This window comes from Callorhinus ursinus, unplaced genomic scaffold (assembly GCF_003265705.2).
Source record: "Callorhinus ursinus isolate GAN/ISIS: 27379988/994484 unplaced genomic scaffold, GSC_fseal_2.0 scaffold12, whole genome shotgun sequence".
NCBI classification, from domain to species: Eukaryota; Metazoa; Chordata; class Mammalia; order Carnivora; family Otariidae; genus Callorhinus; species Callorhinus ursinus.
In genome coordinates this window covers 64,159,043-64,181,194 of record NW_027397074.1, presented here as the reverse complement: position 1 = coordinate 64,181,194, position 22,152 = coordinate 64,159,043, and the positions used below count along the sequence as shown (strand labels likewise).

Below are 22,152 nucleotides of genomic sequence, written 5' to 3'. Positions count from 1 at the left end.
ATTTTTTCCACCACATGGCTGGTTAACACAGGTGTAGCATTTTCTTCGTATCTGGGTCTTGGTTTGCGATGCATGGTAAGTTAGAATTGCAGTAATGACTCCACACACAAACTACTTGACATAATAAAGCAAGTATCTTTCAACACTGGGGAACCACTGCTGTATCTTCACGGTGACAAGATATACCACAAAACTGAGGATAGGGATGGGCAGTGTAAAAACTATGCAGGAGTTTTTTGAGAGTTTTTCCCCAAAAAGCTTCCAAATACACAAGTTTTTTTTTTAAATATTAATAGGAACTGGTGGCTAAAGCAAGAAGGAACAGGAACATAAGGAAATGTTCTCCTGTATCAAGTTCCCGAGTCTTCAAAAATTCCGACATCTTATTTTCGGAGCTACTGGGTGAGTGCACTTGAATGCAAGTGTTATTATCCTGATGTCCTATACTTAGCCAAACTACTTAAAATGAATTATTGTTACTGTAAATTGGAAGTAGGCCCCAGAATAAAACAAATCTGTTGTTCTGTACTAATATATCTCTAGATCAGGAAAATAGAAATTCACGTGGCCACATAATGCTAAGACCCACTGAGAAATCAGGCTCCCCACCTCCCCTGCCAGCTTTGTAACAGGTAGTTTATTAAATCACCTTGATATAGTTTAGGAATAGAAGGTGTGCTCATGACCGAACATGAAAGAATGGCCGACAGGCATGCACCAGTAAAACAGGAAAGGAGGCTGGAAAAACCTTGACACTGGGTGCTGGAGATTCTCTTGTGTGGCTACCAATGCATGCGAGCCCCTTCCAAACCTGTCTCAAAATACAAGGTCTGCTCTAGCAGGTCACTGGAGATGCAGCCTTAGAGCCATTTAAGGTTATTTAAGAAACTGTCTTTGTGTTAGTGGGCATGAGCAGGAACATTTATGTATATTGATGTATACAAAATGTATTCATGGAACCACCTGACCTGCAGAAATTAGCTTGCCCAGGTAGGAGAAGGAGGAATTAGTGCACAAGGACTTGACTGGCTCCATTTAGATTGAGAACTAGCATTTGAGCCATAGGTCAGGATTTGTAGAAAGTTTACATTAATGCGCTCAGCCTCTAATGAGAAAATTTGGGGGGAAACAAAATGATAAGGAAAAGATTTATATTTGTAATCATTACCCACAAGACTGGCAACGCATCAAATGGTGAAGACTTAGGCTAGTTTCAAGGTTCGCCGATTACTGGCTACTGAAAACAGGATTGTTAATATCAGTCTACTGTATAATTTATAAATATGGCTAGAGTTTAAATAAGTCATTGATATAACATAGGAAATACATGTATATCCTTTAAGAGTCGTCAGTGCTAAGTCAGGATTTCTCCATGGCTTGTTTTTCTTTTGTAATTGGGGAAAAGGACCAACCATTAGGCATGGCATTTTGGGCATGCAGGCTGTCAATATCCAACATACCGTTCCGCAAAATGTAGGTGCTGACAACATGTAGACTGTAATCTATTTCTTCTAAAATCAGTGGCCTGGATTAATGTGACCTTGACAATGGTATTAATTGACTTACCAGAGCTGTTCTGGCAAATCTTTTGGAGGAACAAAAATGATGCTGTGTAAATTTCAAAATACAGAAAATTTTTTCCCAAGTTGTTTGGTTTCCAGATATAAATTCCCATTGGCAATTTTTCACAGCATCTCCCTCAAAGATAGAAATTATTGCACTATGTTGAATAGGAAACCAGAAGAAACAACAGGTTTCAGAAAATTATGGGGATTGCCTTCCTGAGTTACTGTTTCTCTTGAAAGCATTGTCCCTTTAAATCACTCTCCAGCATTACTCTTTCTCTTAATATGGTAGCAATAACCTCCCTTGGTGCTTACCCCTCCTAGAAATTATCTAATACAATTTTTTATTGTATGGTTCCTGTCATTCCCTTCTACTTCCTTCCCCCATCACAGAAATGAACATTAATTGTCAGGTAATTAAGAGGGCTGGGAATATAAAATGCACAGAAGAGTATTGGGTTTGCATGTGTGTGTTCTTGAAACTTGTGAGCTCATTTTGGGAAGTAGCACAGTGAAGATCCCATGGACTTCATGTAAGAGGAAGAAATATCGGCAATACATTTACTAACCTGTACAAGTGTTTTGGGGTTTTTTTTACTTTCACTTTTTTTTTAATTAAGTTTTAATTTTTTTTAAGATTTTATTTACTTGAGAGAGAGAGAATGAGAGACAGAGAGCATGAGAGGAAGGAGGGTCAGAGGGAGAAGCAGACTCCCTGCTGAACAGGGAGCCAGATGCAGGACTCGATCCAAGGACTCCAGGATTATGACTTGAGCCGAAGGCAGTTGCTTAACCAACTGAGCCACCCAGGCACCCCAAATTTAGTTTTAATTTTAATTCCAGTATAGCTACAAGTGTTTTTCTAATAAACACTTTTCCCAGAGGGCATAGTCAACACCTGCCCACTTAGTTTACGATCCCCAGTGTCCACTGCTCTCTCTGACTTCCTCGCGGAGACACCCTCAACCCTGTCTCCCTTCTGCAGGGTGAACTGTAAAGTGGACACTCATCCAGTTTCAGACTGGGCTACTTTTTGATGATAATGATGAAGCCATTTAAGGGGTCTTTCCTTCCAAAAGCCCCATGGCCGTGCTTACTCTGTGCCCATTTATTTTTCCTTTGAGGTATTTTTCCTTTGAGGAAAGTCATATTTAAAAGTATCCATTTTAATACTATCCAGTATTTATTAGAGCACTTATTAACATGCAGTTGGACACTGCACGAAATATTTTACATGAGGAACTTGTCACAATTTTTCAGCCAAGGCAAACAAAACAGGTTAAACAATTTGCACAAAGTTAAATAGGTGGTACCTGGCAGAGCTGAGCCTAAGCTCAGACTTAGGTCTGTCTTAATGCACAAGTTGTGCCTTTACCACTACGGTTCCCTGCCTTGCAGGTACATTAAGTCATCAGTGATAGTCTGAGTAAAAAATAAAAATATTACTCCAGAAGCTTTACTTCAAATGTAGAAGGCTTGGGATTGTTCTGGCTATGCACATGCAAAGCCCAAAGGGAAACGCTGTCATTCTCTGTTTTCCAGGGAAAAAAAAAAAAAAAAAAAAACAGAAAGGAAAATATGTTATAATCATGCAGCTAATCCAGCAGCAACTGAAGCAAGCCAAGGCCCAAGGCAAGTTGTGAGATTAGTACAGGCTCATATTTGGGAGTATTCAGTAAATAGAATATAGTATTTTTATAATCTGTCTTTGTTTTGCTCATCCCCAGCCCCCGTTCCCCTTTCCGTCAGCATTAAAATATTTTTTTTCCATTTGAAATATTAGATTAGGTAACTAACATGTTTGAGTAATCCCAAATGCTTAATAAATGATGACACAAGAATTTATTTGGAATTACCTCAGAGTCCTCTCTCTGAACTCCAAGTAATCTCTGCCAGTGTGTCTCCTTTCCTTAAGCATTTTCCATTTATTTCATATTTTTATCACCCCAATGGTGACTTTTAATTTAAGAATATCATATTTGGAGACAAAATTGGATTTGTTTTGCCTTTTTTTTTTTTGCTTATGTTAAAAAAATTCACATTTCTTTAAAAACAACATTCACCACTAATAGCTTCTGTGGTAAAAGCATAATTATCCTTTCTAACAAATCAAGATTCCTGTTAAACTTCCTATGAGTGTCTCTGAAAAGAGTCACAGAAAAATTCTTGGCAGCATTTAGAGAAAAATAAATGAGGGTGTTAGTATTACCTTGCTTCTCCTGAATGTGATATTTTCAGCTTTCTGCTGGTCTCCTGGGTAGGCTCCACAACTCCCAGATGGTACCATGTGGATAAAAAGTAAAGCTGCAGAAGACTATAACTTCTAAAAAGACAATCATAAATATATATAAAGACATGTATTTTTCCCTCCGATTCTTCCTTCCAAAGTCCAAAAACAATATCCAAAAAAATGTCCTTTAATTTTCCCACTTTTGCTGAAGAGTTTGTAAAGAGTTCCTCTGAGCCGCTATTTGTTGGATTATGTTCAGATGGATGTACTGGTTTTTAATCTGGGGTGCTGCCACCACCTGGCCACTGGCTTGAAAAGGAATTAATACAGGATAAATTCGGGGAGGGCAACTTGCAAATTGTAACCTGAGGCTGACTTTTGATCATCTGTTTTTGTGTTTATGTGACAGTGACCACTCAGATGGATCAGCTGAGATTCCATTCAGGAACAGAGAAAATTTAGCAGTTTGTGCTAGTGTCAACACTATTTTGACCACAGATTACTATGCTTTTCAATTACATGTCTAATTTTTAAAATTTCAAATATGTAACCCCACAAAAGTTGTGTTGCTAAGAAACTGTTTAGTTTATAGTAAAGGTTATATAGCTAATTACACAGTGTTTCAATCTGGAACAAGTGATTAGTCATCTGAAAATTAGTGTAGCATAGCTAATATACAAATAGATAATGTATCCAAGTAAAAACTTCCACTTTAGGGGCGCCTGGGTGGCTTAGATGGTTGGGCGTCTGCCTTCGGCTCAGGTCATGATTCCAGCGTCCTGGGATCAAGCCCCGCGTCGGGCTCCTGGCTCGGCGGGGAGCCTGCTTCTCCCTCTCCCTCTGTCTCCCCCCCTGCTCATGCTCTCTCTCTCTCTCTATCTCTGTGTCTCAAATGAATAAATAAAATCTTAAAACAAAACAAAACAAAACTTCCACTTTAGAATGCAAATTTGTCATTAGGGTTTTAAAGATCAGACTAAGTTTACCTCAGGATCATTCATTTAGAGAATAGAACTTTCATTTTCCCATTTTTCCTGGCTTGATCAAATGCTCTTCTGACGGTAGATTGCATAGCCACTCCTGACGATAGCCTGACCACTGCTTCCAGATCACACATAGAAAAGGCGTGGGCGCTTTGAGGGAGAAGGAGCAGCAAGGGTGGATTCTAATATTCTTAGAACTCTGGCCTACAACATGCACAAAGGAAATGGTACCATTGGGTGCTCACTGGAGCCCTTTAGCTCCATGTGTAGGACCTGGGACAAGTCTTGCGTCTAGAACTTCATTTCTCAACCATATTCCTTTTTGATCCCAGACCACTGTTGGCCGCTCCAGGAAGAATGATGAAAAGATACTGTCATATTGTCTCTTCATTGTTGCTGAGTAGCTAATATATCCGTCTATTCAAATATGGGTATGTGAGTGCTTGGTGTTTATTAGGCACAAAGATAAGATACAGTCCCTGATCTCCAGGATATATAGTTCAGTAAAGATAGTGGGGAGACTAAGACATGTACACAAATAGTATATAACGCAAGGCAAAATGTATTGTGAGACTGTGGAAAATTGATTATAACAAGGGCAGGTGTTGAAGGAGGAAGATGAGTTCAGTTTTCAATACATGGCGTCTGAATGGGTGCGTTCAGAATCACGGGGGGGCATTTATTTGTGCTGGATTTGGGGGTCATGTGGTATGAGTAGTATTTAAAGATAGCACTTTGGATGAGATCATCCAGGAGAATGTGGAGAAGAACAGAGGCTCTTTGGAAGGATGCTCTTGTCTACATCAACTTGGGTCAATAAGCTACTTGTCTTTCAAGGCCTCTTTGGAAGGAGGAATTAGGCGCTAACCAGATTTAAAGGGTGGGAGGGAATCTCCAGGCAGGTAAGAAGGTATGTGAAAGGTGGTGTGTCAAGAGGGGGCACCACTTGTCCAATGAGCTGCAGGTCGCTCAGTCCTGCTTAAGCACAGGATACATGAGGACAAGTGGTACAGAAACATAATCAGGGCCATGTTTGCCATGCTAAGGGATTTGAACTTCATTCTGGAGAATATGGGCTACCCATTGAGAATTTCAAGCAGGTGACTGCTGTGATCGGAATTGCATTTTGGAAAAAAATATCCCACTATAGCATGTTAAAGACAAGTTGGGAGGAGTGAGAATGGAAGTGGAGGAGCCAGTTTGGAAGAAACCAGCTCAGAAGCAACAGTCCAGCTAACAGATTGTGAGTGACTCTGAGGGTTTTTGTGGTGTTCAAAGAGCGTATACCATCTTCCAGGGGGGAAGAAATTCTCTTCAGAGCCATAAGTCTAGGGGTGGCTTCTGTTGAATAAAAGGCTCCTGGCATCTGCACCCCACTAATGAGTTTGGAGGTGCAAAGGTAGACAGGAACTGCACCTTGGGAGGGGACCAGAAACAGCTGAATTTGCTGTGCCTAATAGAGTGAAATGGATCTGGAATTCCAAAGGGTAACATAGGAGGACAGTAGTGATGCAGAAGCTTGAGGGGAGAGGAAGGAAGTGATACACTAGCAAGAAAATACAGACTATTAAGTGGGGTGAAATAGCCAGTGGGGAAAAAAATCTGTGATGGTCAGTGAGACAGAGGACTTCTCACAACAGAAACATCTCGTGTTTGGTTTGAAGTCGTTTGTGTTGCTGTAATGTCAGCCCTTCCTTCGTTTCCTAAATTGTCATGCAATGTTGAAGCTGTGGAAATGGAGAAAGAGGGCTAATTGCCACATTAGGTCAATATAATTTGGAACAGGGCCATTAAATTATAGGTTTGCAAGGTGCGGGCTTGGAACCAGGGATGCGGAGACAACTATGAGCAGGAATTCTCCTCCAACCCAGGAATTCTCAGAAATCTTGCAGAAGACCATGGCCTGTCACAGAGAAGGGATGAGATTTCCAGTTGACTTTACCTAGAACATACACACAGGTTTCCCCCACTGTCCTAAAGTAGTATTCCTATAAAAACTTCCACATGCAGAAATGGCCTAAAGCAAAGAAGCAGTGACTTAATTTATGTGGAAAAACTTGTGAGTATTCCCAGACCCCAAAAATAACCTTTCTTAGGCTTTTCTAATACACATCTTCCTAAGAGATGTACAGAATAAATTGAGATAAAGCACAGATGCTCACAGACATGGTTCAAAGCTATGGAGGCTTGATGCTGAGATGCCAAGTGCAGGTCCTAGGGAGGGGACTTGGGGGGCCCTCTCGCTGCTTGGGGTGCATGCTACCTCTGCAACAGCTCGCTGCCAAACAAACACTGAATGGTTATTCTCACTTTTTTGTAAAGGTGACAATCCTCTTTGGATTCCTTTTGGTCAGTGAAAACAAGTACTAATATACATCTTCCATAAAAACAAAGTAGCATAATGCAAACTTTAAAAATCAGGAGATATATATATTTATGCACACACATATGCTTGACATAAAAATATATATAAATTTATATATAAGTATATAAATAATATTTTTGCTTGACATAAAATATATGTATAAATTTATATATAAATATATAAATAATATAATTTTTCTCATGTCAAGTAAAAATGATTATATGTGTATATGTGTGTGTATAAAATGTAAGTTTTGTTTCTCATGTCAAGTAAAAATGACATACCAGAAGGATGTGCCTCTTTTATTCCGAGATTTGGGGACACCAGCAGCATACCTCCTAATGAAGCATTGCACTATTCTCTTCCTCCTGGTGAGTGTCCCACCCTAGCCCTACAATCGATGTCCATTTCCACCGCTCCCACAGACTTGCTCTCACCTGACCACCAGTTCTAGTGAACAACATCAGGCTCCAGAACTTGCTGAGACACTTTATGGCACCAACAGCTCCTTCCTTAGTGCAACTCTCTGCTCTGCCACACGATTCTCCTCTCCTTCTGTCTGGTTATAGTCTGCCTCTGCATTCTCCACACTCCCTGAGTGACCTCACCCAAACCCCCATCTTTAAATGCCACTCATGGCATGTGACCCCCAAGCCCCTATTTGCAGCAGGAATCACACCCCCATCATTCTAGACCCACCCACACATTCAAATGGACCAGCACCTCAGACACAATGTACTTAAAACTGAAGTCATCTTCTTCCTCCAACACCTGCTCCTGTCCCACTTTTGGCACCACTATGCACCCAAATGGCCCAGCCAGGAGCACAGGTGTCAACATAGACTCCTCTCTTTCGTTGCCTTCTACCCCCTACACCCAGTGAGTTACTAAATTCTGTGGAGTAGGTGCTTTCTTAGTCTCTGCTCTGTTTGGACCCCTTTACACTTACGCAGCATTCACAGTTCAAATTTGTATCACTTCATTCTTAAATGATTATAATGGTCTCCCGACTGGTCTTCCTGCCACCAGCCTGGACCTCACAGAATCCATCCTTCTCTTGGTTACACAGGTCATATTTTCAAAACCTATATAAACATCATGTCACTCCTCCTCTTGAAATTCTTTGATGCTCCCGGGACTTTCATAATTAAGTCCACATTCCTTAGTTTGCACTAAGTTGTTCAGGTTGGGCTTCTGTAACTCTCAATTCATCCCAGCCTTTTTATTCAGAAGTAGACAATTGTATGAACTTTTTGAAAGCATCTTACTAATGCATATCTCTACGGTTCAGATGGGCATATAATTTGGCTGTGAGAAAGTAGGTAAACATGAGAATTTGGTTGAAACCTAATTTCCAGTTTTGGTGTACCCCAATGTTGGCTCCCAACTCTTGTGTATCTGGGAAATGGCTTTTTAGCTATCAATCATTCATCAGTCAGTTCTTCTAAGGGCTTTCTGGAAGAGTTTCAAGTCAGAATAACTCAAAGGGATAGGTTGACACAAACTATATATCCAACATCAGAGGACTAATCAAAATAACCTAAATATCCAACAGTTATTGAACTTTCTTACATAAAATATGGTGGGTTGTATAATGGTATGTATGCTATCTTCCCCTTTTTGTAGAAAACATAGCAATATGTACATTTAAATATGTTAGGGAGACTCTAAAAGGATATACACTAAAGGGTCATCAGTGGTTGCTCTGTGTGGGTGGGAATATGGGGATTCATTAGGTTCTTTTGCTTCCTGTACATTTTGATTTTTCTTAATGATCACATGCTATTTTTGTAAAAAAGAAGCCCATAGAGAAAATATACAATAGTTCTAATTTTAATTCACCAAAGTTACTACTTCAGTAACTCTACCAAATCTTTGTTTTTACAGAATTACATTAAACCCTGATTTTCAACTACTCTCTGTATTGCCCTGTTTCCTCAAACTTAAATATCCTTCCTATTCCCTAGTCCCATCATTTGACTCCTTTTTTTTAGCCTGGCTAAAAAATCATGTGTTACTGTCCCTGAGAAGCCTTTCTTTTCTTGCCTTTTTTTTTTAAGAGAGAGGGGGAGAGAGAGAGAGAGAGAGAGAGAGAGAGAGGTGGGGGAGGGGCAGAGAGAGAATCCCAAGCAGGCTCCACACCCAGTGTGGAGCCCGATTCGGGGCTCAATCTGACAACCCTGAGATCATGACCTGAGCCAAAATCAAGTCAGATGCTTAACCCACTGAGCCACCCTGGCACTCCACTGAGAAGCTTTTCTTGACCACTTATCTGCTTTTGGTCAAGGGTCTATGGTAAACTGTGGCTCACAAGTCAACTACATCCAACAGCCTGTGAACTAAGAAGAGCATTTACATTTTTAAATGGTTGAAAAAATTGAAAGAAAGTTAACAACTCAGGAAGGTTATATAAAATTGAAATTTGAATGTCTATAAATAAAGTTTATTAGAACACACACATGCTCTCTCAGTTACATATTGCTTGTGGCTGTTTTTGCCCTGCAGGGGCAAAGTTGAATAGTTTTGGCAGAGACCAAATGGCCCACAAAGTCTAAAATATTTACTCCTTAATTCTTTACAGAAAAAGTTTGCTAACACTAACTTTAGATGATGAGGCTTCCTCAGTGCCCACATAGGACCCTACACCTGTCTGTAAGTCAGTTCTTACCACATATTTGGGAAGGGATGGTTTTCTCAGGATTCCCGCTGCTCTGAGGTGGAGGACAATTTCTAACTTAACCTGGTCTCCCCAGCACTGAGCAGAGACACTTGGTAAGTAAATGCATGATGAGCTCCCTCCATGAGAATGTCAGTTACACGAGGACAGGGATTGTATCTCCTTCATTCACTGTGTATCCTCAGCATCCAGAAAAGTGCCTTGAACATGGTAGGCCCTTAGAAAATCTTTGTGGACATTGTCAAGGGCATTAACACTGTACTGTATTTCTGAGTTCTGTAATTCTTAGGTCAAGTCTTAGTCTTTTAGACCATGCTATTGGATGATTAATGAAAATAAGACTCCACCTTTCAAGCCTCAGAGAAATAAAGAAAAGATAGTGTTAACTCTGTCATGAAAGGAATCTTTTCAAGAATCTATGGATTTGCCCTACTCCTCAGTGCATCTCAGCAGCCTGTTAGTACCTCTACCCTTCTCTCGCTTGGAGCAACTACATCAGGGCAGGTATTAAATCAACATCCTGCTGACACTGAGTTATAAATGCCTGGGGCAGCCGGGTTCCTGACACGCAGTAAGACTCAGCATCCTGGCCCCGTTTCAAACCCGGATGATGTGTACTTAAAGAGATTAATGTGCAAGTATAAATCACAGCCCAAAACTTCATCTGGTCTTGGACACTCCTCTCCCTGTGAGCTGGAAGCTCTTTATAGAGGATGAACTAATTAGTTTCCATACAAACTTTATGAGTTTGCAGGCAGGATGAACTCATCCCTGTCCTGTGCTGAATAGAGTCATAGCACCTTGAATGTTTAAGCACTATATTCTGAAATAACCTTCTAGCAGTGTCTTTCCTCAATGATAAATGTCCCCGCTCAGTGTCTGATCACATCATACCTGTCTTATGATGGGCTTTATAATATTTTGTTTGTTTGCCCCTTTTAAAGTTGTTTTGGGAAAAGTATACCTGAGACAATTCAGATAGTTCAGAAAGCGTCGGTCACTCCCCACATGGAGCCAGGGCACTGACTGAGCTCATAGGCCTCTGGCCCCCTCCTTCAGAGATCATATAGGTGGTCCTCACCAAGTAAGAGAACAATAGAAACAGACTAAAAGAAACAGACCCAAGAACTATTGGATAAATTTCCTAGTGAAACATAATCCTCTTGATTGGAGATAATCCAAAGCTTTGTACATAGAGCAAACAATCATTGAATGAGTGGCCCAGAGAGCTTGCCAGGACCACTGTTAGACTCTGCAGGATACAGAGGAAACATTGCTAATCATAGTTAATACAAAGGACTTTAGAAGAGATTTATAGCTTTCATAAGTTGGAGTGGAGCACTGGAGTGGGATGAAGATAATCTCGGAAATGTCTTTCCCTTTTTTTAATTCAGACCTTCCTTGAGTAAGAGGGAAGTGGGATTGAATGATATTTGGGGATCAGAAATACATGTGCCTTTGTCCTGGGATGAGTGTCAAGGACGTCCATGTTACCATCTGTGTAGGGCACAAAAAGGCTGAGGCCCACTGGACTAAGGCTCATCTAAGGACAGTTCAAAGGGAGACTTGAGAGTTGTGAATCTTTAGTATCAGCCACAACATAGCTCTGAATTCAGGGCTTATTTTCCAGGAATTCCCCTGACACCATTTCCTCTACCAAGAAGCTTTCCTTCATTTTTTTTTTCTTCCAGAAAGAGTTGTAAATATTGAGTTGACTCCTTGATACCTATCAGCCTTTTGGGAATGTGGGAATGTCAGCTGACATTCTGGATCTAAGGTCAATGCACCCACTATGATAACGGCCACTTTGGGGTCTTCTCTAGAGCTTTTATCTCACTACCAAGAAGACTTTTAAGCAGATTTTTGATTTCAGGACTCCTGGGTAGCTCAGTCCGTTGGGTGGCTGACTTCAGCTCAGGTCATGATCCCAGGGTCCTAGGATGGAGTCCTGCGTTGGGCTCCCTGCTTAGTGGGGAGTCTGCTTCTCCCTCTGTCTCTACCCTTCCCCACTGCTTGTGAGCTCTCTCTCTCTATCAAATAAATAAGATCTTTTAAAAAAAAATTTTAAAAAGAAAATTTTTGATTTCAGACTTTTTAGAAAGAGCTCTGATCGAATTTTCTTGGACATGAAAAAACAAAGAAAGGAAAATGCTAAGGACCCAAGCCCTTTTTGGGTGAGAATGCCATATTTTTAATATTTGGCAATGTTACATACATACCTGGCAGATGTATCAACTCACACACATAAAAATTGGTTTGTTTAAAAAAAAATTTTTTTCAATCCAAATTTATTGGGATTACAAAAATAGCACATTTCATTAACTCATTACAGCTCAGAGTTATCAACACATCCAGAGATAAAAGAGCATCTTTAAATAACCTGCTTCTTGCCAATACAAATCTCGTAACATAAAAAAAAAAGTAGTTTATTTTCATATTTACAGAAGAAACATGCCGATTGTTTCTTAAAATTCTTTTTGGAATTAATGGGTGAGGCTATTTTTAAAGTCAGGAAACATTTCAAATTGAAGAAGGTATCTTAGAAAGATCTCACAATGTGTCTTATTTAATACCACTGAATGATTCTGCATCCTCTTCTAAAGATCATGTTTTTATCGCAGAGCTTCTGGAACTTCCACCTATAAAAATAGGGGATTTTCTTTCAATAAAACAACACAAATGATAAAGTGAAAAATATCTGTAGCGTAAGTCTCTAAGCAGTATTCTTGGAGACAAACTCGGATATAGATTGATTATTCCTGTGTGCTATTCGATATTCAAATTTTATATTATAAATGAGGTTGTAAATCACTTGCAACTCAGGTAAAAATGTTGACAAGTGATGAAACTTTTTTGGAATGTAAATTATATTCCCCCATTTTCTTATTAAGGAAATCAGGATTTTTAAGTGTTGGAGTGTCTTAAAATAGTCCTGGTCCGTCCAGCACGGAGATGCTAAGAAGGTGGTCCCGGCACATGTCTCAAATGGAAATGTGCTCACTGGTGACCTGCTCCTGGTGTTCAAAATTTGGAGGCTTGCTCTTGCATACTAAAACATTTTAAACATTAATAAACATTTTTAGAGGTGACTTCGGTACCATCGTACAGTGGAGGCTCACTCACGCACTATATCCGTGCCCCAAATCTGCTCTTGGGTTACTTACCCGCCTTAGCTGTTTTATGCTGCTTCCCCGAATAGCTTCCATGAGATTCTCATGAGCTGATCTCAGTGGGGTAGAAGGTCGGGAACTGTCTTCCATTTTCTTTTCTTGCACTGACCTCAGGGAATTTTTAATTTCCTTTAGGACATTGTTTGGTTGTTTCTTCACCCTTTTCCCTTTTTTCTTTTTCTGTCCATTTTGTAATGCCCGCTGGGCACTCTCCTGTTGTTTGATGACTTCTGCGATGTTTCGGGTGATTAGTTTTTTCTCTGGGAGTGGAGGAGGTGGTGGCGGAGGAGGAGGCGGCAGCCTTTGAGGGGGAAGCGGTGGGGGTGGTGGCGGAGGAGGAGCGGGTGGAGCCACAGGAGATGGCGGACGGCTCCTCACAGTTTGGACTTTCTTGGGGAGTTTGGGGGATGACCAGGGAGAATGCCTGGGAGATGCATAAGGTGAAGAGCCCGGTGTTCCTCTTTGCCAGACTTTGGTCCTAAGATTGGCTCCTCCGTCATAGCCCTCTTGCTGTTTTTGCTCCTGCATCCGCTTCTGCCTCTGTTTATCCATGTTTCTCGTCAGGAGGCTTGTCATGCTCATTCTTGGTCCTGGGAGCTCAAAATGATAGCCCAACCTCAGCAGCGTGGTGTTCTCCCTGAGCAGCTTGACGATCTCCATCTCCACCTGGCTGCCCATGATGTGCCTCTGGTTGTGGAAGCGCAGCTCCGTGAGCACCGTGTTGTGCTGCAGAGCTCTCATGATGGCCAGGATCCCCTTGCCCATGATAAAGTTGGACTCCACGTTGATGCTGGTGATGTGCTTGTTGACTTTGAGCATTTCCGCAATGGCCATGGCCACGCTGTCGTCCGCACGCGTGTTGGCCAGACTGAAGGTCTTCACTGCCGTGTTGCCCTTGAGGGCCTCAGCGAAGCGGGCAAGGGTCTGCGACGTGATGTTCTCGATGTTGTTCAAGTTGACCTCTGTGGTGTCAGGGTCGTTGTTCCTAATCTTTTCCAAGGCATCCTCGATTACCGTAGGGTTTCCGCAAGGGTGAATGGCAGCCGGTGACTCTGTGTTCCTTCCACTGTGGCCATTGGACAAATTTATGTTTTCTACTTGACTTTTAAATGTCTTTGGCTTAGAGTTATCAGAATCGATGCCATCATAATTTACAGTTCCATTAATACCTTTCTCATTTTCAGTTGTTCCTTCCTCTTCCTCCTCTTCCTCCTCCCCTTCCTCCTCCTCTTCCTCTTCCGAATACACCTCCTCAGAAACCTCACTGTTCGTTTCGGTGAAGATGAGCTCTTCCTCACTCTCCTCTTTGTCTTCTTCAGCAACCTGAAGAGCACGGTATCATCATGAAGTTGGTCATCTTTAAGCACTTTTTTTTTTAATTTACAAAAGTCACACATGGTTTTGCAATATATGAAATCATTATGTTGTACATCTAAAACCCAAACAATGTTATATGTCAATTATATCTCAGTAACTAAAGAAGGGAAATAACACATGGCAAATAATACAAAAGCGTGTAAGGAAAAAGTCCATCGCTTGCTTCTGACCTCTCTAGTTGGGGCAACCAGCGTTAACATTTCATTGTATAACTTCCAACAGTTTTTTTTTAAACAAACATTTCTTTTGTTTTCTGTGGAATAAATATCCAGAATTCTATTTATTATATTAAGAAAATTTACTATCATTTTGCCAATTTGAACAAATGGGTTGGAACTTCAGCTTTGGAAAACGCTTGGTACATTTTTCATTCTCTGAACTACTTGTTCTGAACTTCTTGACTCCCTATCTATTTCGAATGTAGCAAATTCAACCCTCCCTTCTAGAATCACTCCTCTATCCTTCCTTATTTTGCCACCTCAAATAAAGAAATGACAACAAAAATACACAACATGTTAATGGATTCCCTTTTTTAATGTTCAAAAAGTCTTTGTCCCATTTGCCTCCAGTAGCAGCTGCGACAGTTGCCAGGTGCTCTATGCCCTGGTTTGCATACGTGCAGACAGAGGCAGGGGGGTCCTTCGTTTTTCCAACATTCATCTACCTCTGGGGTAGAGCCCAGCACAGGGTCTCAGAGACCCCACACCACGCGATGCCTGCGGCTGTCCCTGGCTGCTGTGGGGAAGGGAAGCCGAGGGAGCAGGGCTGCTTGTTCATGGCAAGCAGCAGGTCAAAACCTAGCTCTGCAGAAAAGCATCCAGGTCACCCTTTGCTGCAAATCAACTTGAAATCTCATGCTAGCGCAGGGTTAAAGGAGATGGACTGCAGAAGACACAGGGTGGGAAAGATAATCACCCCTGGCACCAACTAGAGTCTAACCATAACATGAAACAGCAGAGGACAGTAGAAAATCTTGAAGCAAGCCATTGCCCCAGCCTGATGGTCTTAAATTATTTACCATGTATCAGTTATGAAAGACTTTCAGGCAAATACAGTCTCAATTCTATCTTTGTCTTTCCTGCTTACCAGACTTTATACTAAGAAGCCGAGTGACCCCTTCTTTCTTTTTTCTTACTATCTTTTCTGATTAAAAAAAAAAAAAATTTTTTTTTTTCTGGAAATTGCTGACATAGTCCAGTTTCTCCTGATGCAATCTTTTTAGTCCTTTCTTTTGTCTCTTCTGAAGCCCCAAGCCCTCCTCTGTCCCCAAAACCTTGGGTACTCCCTCTACATTGGCAACTTTCTTTTTTTCACCCCCAGGGCTCCTGCTGCCTGAGGCATGTGGAATGAGCTTTGGAAAACACTGCCTGTCTCCAGGTTTGTTTGCCCAGTTGCTACCACAAAATAGCCTCCAGTTATCCACTTGTTTGGAGTGGCAGGCACCAAGTGATGGCCTGGGGAAGGGGTCAGCCACTCCTGGGATGGTTGTCTGGTCTTTATTTACTCCCTTCTTTAGGAGCAGAAGGAAGGGGAATGCTGTGTGCATGTGTGTGCTGTGTGTTTGTGTGAAGCTTTAGCTGTTTCAGTATTTGGAGGAAAGGGATCTGTCTCAAAATCTAAGGTATACTGCCTTTCATGCCACCATTAAATTTTATCCCCTTTGGTTTTTAAAAGACCTTTAGGCTCTATCTTCAAGAGATGTTTTCCCCTCAAAATGCGTCTGAGAGACAAAATCTGAAACTGTTATCCAGCAGTGAGTCGTCGTATAATATCTACATGACACTTCTTCCAGGAAGCCTTCTTTGACACCTCCTTGTGTTGTCCCCTTATATTATCCTTGCCATGTATGGCATTGTAGTGCCCCCAATAAAGTACCTATTTTAATTACTTATTTGTCATTTTTCCCAAAAGACTGTTAGCTGGGTGAACAGGGATCATGTCTGGTTTGTTCACCTAGCACAGTGCTTAGCACGTACTAGGGGCTCCATAAAGATTTGTTGACTGAATGGATCTACACTGACAATTGGCTACCAGCCACTGAGGATCAGGACAGGGCCTGGGCTGGGTGGGTGACTATCCTGGCTCGCCTGGGGCTGAGGGGTTTCCCAGGATGAAGGATTTCCAGTTCTTAAGCCTAGATAGCCCCAGACAATCTGAGATGGTTAGCTGCCCTAGGTGGGGGACATCTAGAAGGACACCAGAAGGGAGAAAAGGGTCTGGAGAGGGAGGTAAGAGGATGCGAAAAAACAATTTTTGCCTCCTTCCTGTATTATCTGGACATTGTGAGAATGGGGGTGGGAAGGTGGGATGGGGTGAAGCCTGAGGGGTGAGTCTAGAGAAGGCAAATGTTGGCACTCTTAGGGAATAAATAAGGCAACAAGAAGGGGCCAACTATGTCTCCTGATCACCTCCCTGGCATCATTACATAAACAAGGAGGCAAGAGGCTTGGCTTTTGGTTCTGGGTCTGGGTCTATCCCTGAAGAGCTGGTTGACTTTAGTCAAATCAGTAAAGCTCTGAGAGGTCTCAGGGAAACTACGGTATTAGTTGAGTGGTCCTCAACTGCAGTGTGTGTCATAATCACCTGGGGGGCTTGTGAGACCACAGAATGCTGGGCCCCACTCCCAGGAGATCTGGGGGAGCCCTAGAATGAGAACTTCTGAGAAATTCCCAGGTGATGCTGAAGGGTTGGGCACCCACATTTTGAGCATTGTGGTCTTGGCACCAGCAGACCTTATAAGCTATTCATTTCAACTGAATTTCTTAAGCTCTCCTGGTCTCAGTTCTCATGTGCAGAAGGTGAGAATTCAATGAAATAATGTGAGTGAACTTACTCGCACCTATGCCTGACACCCAGCAGATACTCAAGTTGGGGGAGCTATAGACCCTCTGGTCTCCAAGGCCCCTTGGAGCTTAAGGCAGCATAATTTGTGTGGACCCGAGTGAACGGAGGCTGTCATTCAACAGGCACTGAACATGAATTTCCTAAGCCTTTACAGAGCCAACAGCCTGATAACCAAGCCTCCCATTTCCTTCTGGTCCATTCTGCACTGCTCTTCACTTACACGGCCACTCCCGCCCCCACCCACTTGCCCGCTGCCTGGAGCTTTGTCCTGTGGTGGGGATGGGTTTACACCCTCTACCCACAGGCTTCTGCTCAGCACTCCGTGTGACTACAGAGACGGCTGGTCAGCTGGGGGAGTATAGTGGGAGAAAAGTTAACTCCCGAGAAAGGAACCAAAGTTCATCAACACGCAGCCTCTCTAATTGAGCTGATAAGCCATTGGCAGGGATCAGCAAAACCTTTGGCAGAATCAGGATGGGTTCCCTCATAACTGATAACAGCCTTTGCCCTTGGTTTCCCACTGATCTCAAGGCACCATGACATGAAAATGCTTTTGTTGGGTTACTGCTACAATGGCTATCTGTCCTGGATATTCGGTGGCAATTTTCATCTTTTGACCCAAGGAAATTCTTTAAGGACTATAATAGAAATGTTATATTTTATATATCTTATCAGATTTTTGACACACATTCCCACATCGGGGGGGGAGAAAAGACCTCTGAAAATCAAGGTTGTAGAGGAAATGACCAGCCCAACTCTGCACCGCCCCCCTTCTGCCCCTCTGCGCAGGAAGCCACCGCGGCCTTGGCAGACCCTGGCCTGATCCCAGTGGCCCTTCCCGAGATGATTGACATGAACAAGGCTCACACATATCTTGCTACAAATGTGGCCCACACACCCTATCATCAAGATCATCTAACAGTGCCTAGATTAGTACTGTGGAAGTCTTGCCATTGGCTTCAGGCCCTTTTGATTTTAGGTGATTCTAGTGGAGCCCAGAGGTTTGAAACTGTTGCTCCTGGCCTGTGTTCTCCCACAAATTCAGGACTTTGTTATACTGCATTAACATTGTTATTGCCATTATTATTTTCCCAGGGCGTAGACTTTTGAACTTTCTTCTGTTAATGACTTATTAGGCAAATAGAGTAACTTAAAATAACTTAAAATTCAAAGTAAGTGTTTACTGGGCAGAAAACAAAAGCTCTAACGTGAGCTCTAATAGAAGAACATTTCCAGGGCTCAGGATCAACATTATAAAGTTGGAAGGAATCTTAGGGGTCATCTACGCAAGCGTGCTTAACCTGGGTCCTCAGGTGGGCTTCAGGATGTGTGTTATCATTTTGAAATTCGATGTAAAAGTTTGTGTACGTATGTACAAGCACACATGCATTATCTTAAGGAGAAGATCTGTAATTTATCAAAATCTCAAAGGGGTTCTTGATTTACAAAAGAAACCCTGATTCAACTCCCTCGAGGGACAGATAGAAAAAAGAACCCTGCAGAGATGACTACCTGTTCAAAGTCTAACAACTTAGGGACAGCAGAGGGACTCAACATAAGGCCCCCTGGCTCTCAGTCCCACAGACTTTCCACCTCTGCTCACTTCTTGGTGTTGGAAAAAAGGAATTTTTTTTACTGTAGCCACCATCACAGTCAAAGCAACCAGAGTACCCACTTCTGTCTTTATAAAAGGAAATAAATTTACTCAACTGCTATATATATATATATATATGTATATATATATATAGTCACAGATATCATGCCTCATTAGTAACTTACAGCTCAAATTAGACTTATGTTTGGCAATATATCTAAACCCATGCCTTGCTTGTGGGTTTTTTTCCTCTAGAAAATCCCGTCTTGATTGACTAAAGTCAATCAAAGGGTCCCAGCTAAAAATATTACATATTATGATCCACTGGGTGGCCTGAGGAATTGTTCTGTAGCAGGTGCAAATGGGTTATGAGAAAAGACAAGTGAAGCGGACTGAAAAGTTAGGGAAAACAGGTTTCCCAGGTTGGGGGTGGGGGGCCGAGGGTGGGAGTAGCTAAGGAAAAACCCGAGAGCCTACCTTTCCACACTCCCCCAGCCTCTCCTTCTCCAAGAGTTTTTGGGACTCCTTTTCCCAATAGGCCATCAGTGCCTCTCTGCTGAATGTCCCCGTGGGGGTTTTTTCGGTCAGACTCTTTTGCCTTAGCCCCACGGGAAGGCTGTGATCAGGTTCAATGTCTTCCAACTCCCTCTCTAGCTCCTTCAGCTCCTCAGCTGACAGGGAAGCGAGAAGTTCATCCTCATCGATGGATTCATATTTGCTAAGTCCTCTCCTGTAGCCAAAGGTAGACATGGTCCCTGCTTTGTCAGAGCCACAAGGAGCTTGAAGAAGCAGGCATTCAAGGCGGCCAGAAACAGGCAGGGAGGCAAGTGGGCAGGCTGGTCAGCAACCAGAGCGAGGAGTGGCCTTTTAAGAGCGGTGATACAGGGCCGTGACAATGCAGAGAGGGGGTGAAAGCATGGGCTGTTTTAAGCAGCAGACGTCAGCTAGACATTTGAACACAAAGAATGTCACATCGGTGGTGGAGGAAGGTCTCAGAACCAGTGGGGATTATGAACATACTGGCCAGGGACATATTTAGCTGAGCCTGATAGCTCATGAGGACAGGCAGAGAGTGTTTCAGATAGGCAGTAACACAGTTCTCACTTTATATTCAAGCAACAGGAGAATAAAATTTATTTTGAAAATGACTCGCTTCCACCACCACGGCCATGAAGAGATTCTTTGATGATAATCTCAGAGGCTGAGAAATGACTACACATCACTCTATGAGTGGTTATTCGGGTTCTTCTAAAAACATACTGTGGGTGGTATTGATGGTTAACAGAAGGCTATGCTGATACAGCACCTTAAACTTTTATTGTATTTCGCAGTTTACAAGGCACTAATGGTAACAAGTCCTGTGAGATGATTATCCTCGTTTACAGATTTTGGCAATGGAAGCTCTGAGAGTTTACATGAAAACGTTGAAGTCAGACAGCTAGAAGGACAGAAGTGGCTTTCTCCACTGCACGGCATGGTTTCCTTCTCCTCAACCAAGAGTATTGGTCAACAACTAGACTTGCAAATAAAACTCCAGAAAGACAGATAACAATACTGGGTCTGGCTTATAAGTGCGAAGCAGTTTATACATTTTATCTCATTTAATCCCAAGGTCCTGTCAGGGGTATATTATCCTCCAGATTTTACTAGTACAGCCCCAGAGAGGTTAAGTAACAAGCCCACAGCCACAGAGCTAAAAAAGTGGTGAACTACTTTTGAAGTTCCAGATTTGTGTCTGGGCCGAAAACTGAAGAGATGCTAACATGAAATTATATATATATGTCCATATTCTTTTTTTTTTTAAAGATTTTATTTATTTACTTGACAAAGACACAGCGAGAGAGGGAACACAGGTGGGGGAGTGGGGGAGGGAGAAGCAGGCTTCCCGCCGAGCAGGGAGCCCGATGCGGGGCTCGATCCCAGGATCCTGGGATCATGACCGGAGCCGAAGGCAGACGCTTAACGACTGAGCCACCCAGGCGCCCCTGTGTCCATATTCTTATGAGTGTGAAAAATATATACACGGTTTGCAGGACTTTATCAATAGATCATTTTAACATACAGATAGATAAAGAGCTGGTAAAATGTGTATGCATAGAAATATACACTTCTTAATACATGTGTAATAGACCATATTTTGTTTATTACATTCAGCAGTTGGTGAATATTTGGGTTGTTTCCAGGTTTGGGTTGTTACAGATAATGCTGTGAACATTTATGTGCAAGTCTTTGTGTAGCCATATGTTTTCATTTCTCTCGGGGAGATACGTGACAGAGGAATTGCTGAGTTATATGGTATATTTACAGTTAACTTTTCAAGAAATTGCCAAACTATTTTCCAAAATGGCTGCCCCCCCTTTATGTTCCCATCAGCAATGATGTAAGTTCCAGTGTCTCCACATCCTAATTTGTTCCTGCTTGTCTTTCTGGTTATAGCCATTTTAGTGGGTGTGAAATAGATCTCCCTGCAGTTTTAATTTCATTCCTCTCATAACTAGTGATGTTGAGCATAATTTCATGTGTTCATTTCTACTTTGATAAAATGTTTTTTGAAAGGAATCTTACATTCATTTAAAATTGAGTCATCTTCTTATTAGTGGCCTGTAAGAGTTCTAGAATATATTCTGGACTTTAGCAAGTATATGATTTGCAGGTATTTTCTTCCATTCTGTGAATAGTCTATTGGTGTCTTTTGAAATGTGGATGCTTTTAATTTTAGTAAAGTCCAATTTATCAATTTTTTTTTCATTTACTGCTTGAACTCTTGGTGTTACAGCTAAGAAATCTTTTCCTTACCCAAGATCAGAGATTATCATTCCTGTGTCTTCTTTCTGAGAGTTCTACAGTTTTAGGTGTTTGTATTTTAGGTTTGTTACCCACTTCAACTTATATTTGCGTATGTGTAACGTAAGGGTCTAAATTCATCTTTTTGCATACAGATATCTGATTGGCTTAGCCTGTCTTTGGGAAAAGACTATATACTTTCCTCTATTGAATTTTGTCGGTGCCTTTGTGGAAAATTAACTGGCTATACATGTAAGGGCTTGTTTCAAGAGAGTCACTTCTGTTCTGTAGATCTATAGGTCTATTTTTTATGCCAATACTACATTGCTTTAATTGCTATAGCTTTGTAGTGCCTGTTGAAATCAGGTGTAAGTCCTCCAACTTTTTTTTTTTTTGCAAGAATGTTTTGGCTATTATGATCTTCACTCAGGATGGTATTCTGCCTCCAAAAATAACTATGACTCTTTTCAATGATACTGATGAGAGAGATGATTATGAAATTAGAAATGGTGAGTTTGTTGGTTTTCTTTGGGCTGTGGCATACACCTCTTGTGTAGCCTTAC

General features: G+C 41.8%; 2 protein-coding genes across 3 annotated transcripts in view; one reads left to right on the top strand and one right to left on the bottom strand.

Moving 5' to 3' along the window:
* WASL (WASP like actin nucleation promoting factor) overlaps positions 1–16,254 on the top strand; it is an 86,622-nt gene extending 70,368 nt beyond the window's left edge. The window contains exons 12-14 of one of the 2 annotated variants that reach the window (XM_073899144.1): positions 297–402; positions 15,688–15,744; positions 16,042–16,254. The gene's annotated coding sequence lies outside the window, so the exon portion shown is untranslated. Of the gene's footprint in view, positions 1–296; positions 403–15,687 lie in introns of both variants that reach the window. The other variant, XM_025865772.2, reaches the window with a different exon arrangement.
* LMOD2 (leiomodin 2) lies at positions 12,316–19,555 on the bottom strand. The gene is made up of 3 exons (XM_025865771.2): positions 19,283–19,555; positions 12,985–14,313; positions 12,316–12,459 (listed from the first exon to the last, which is right to left on the bottom strand). The coding sequence occupies exons 1-3, from the start codon at positions 19,553–19,555 to the stop codon at positions 12,433–12,435; spliced, it is 1,629 nt and encodes a 542-aa protein (XP_025721556.2). The 3' UTR covers positions 12,316–12,432.
* Positions 19,556–22,152: the final 2,597 nt, after the last annotated feature.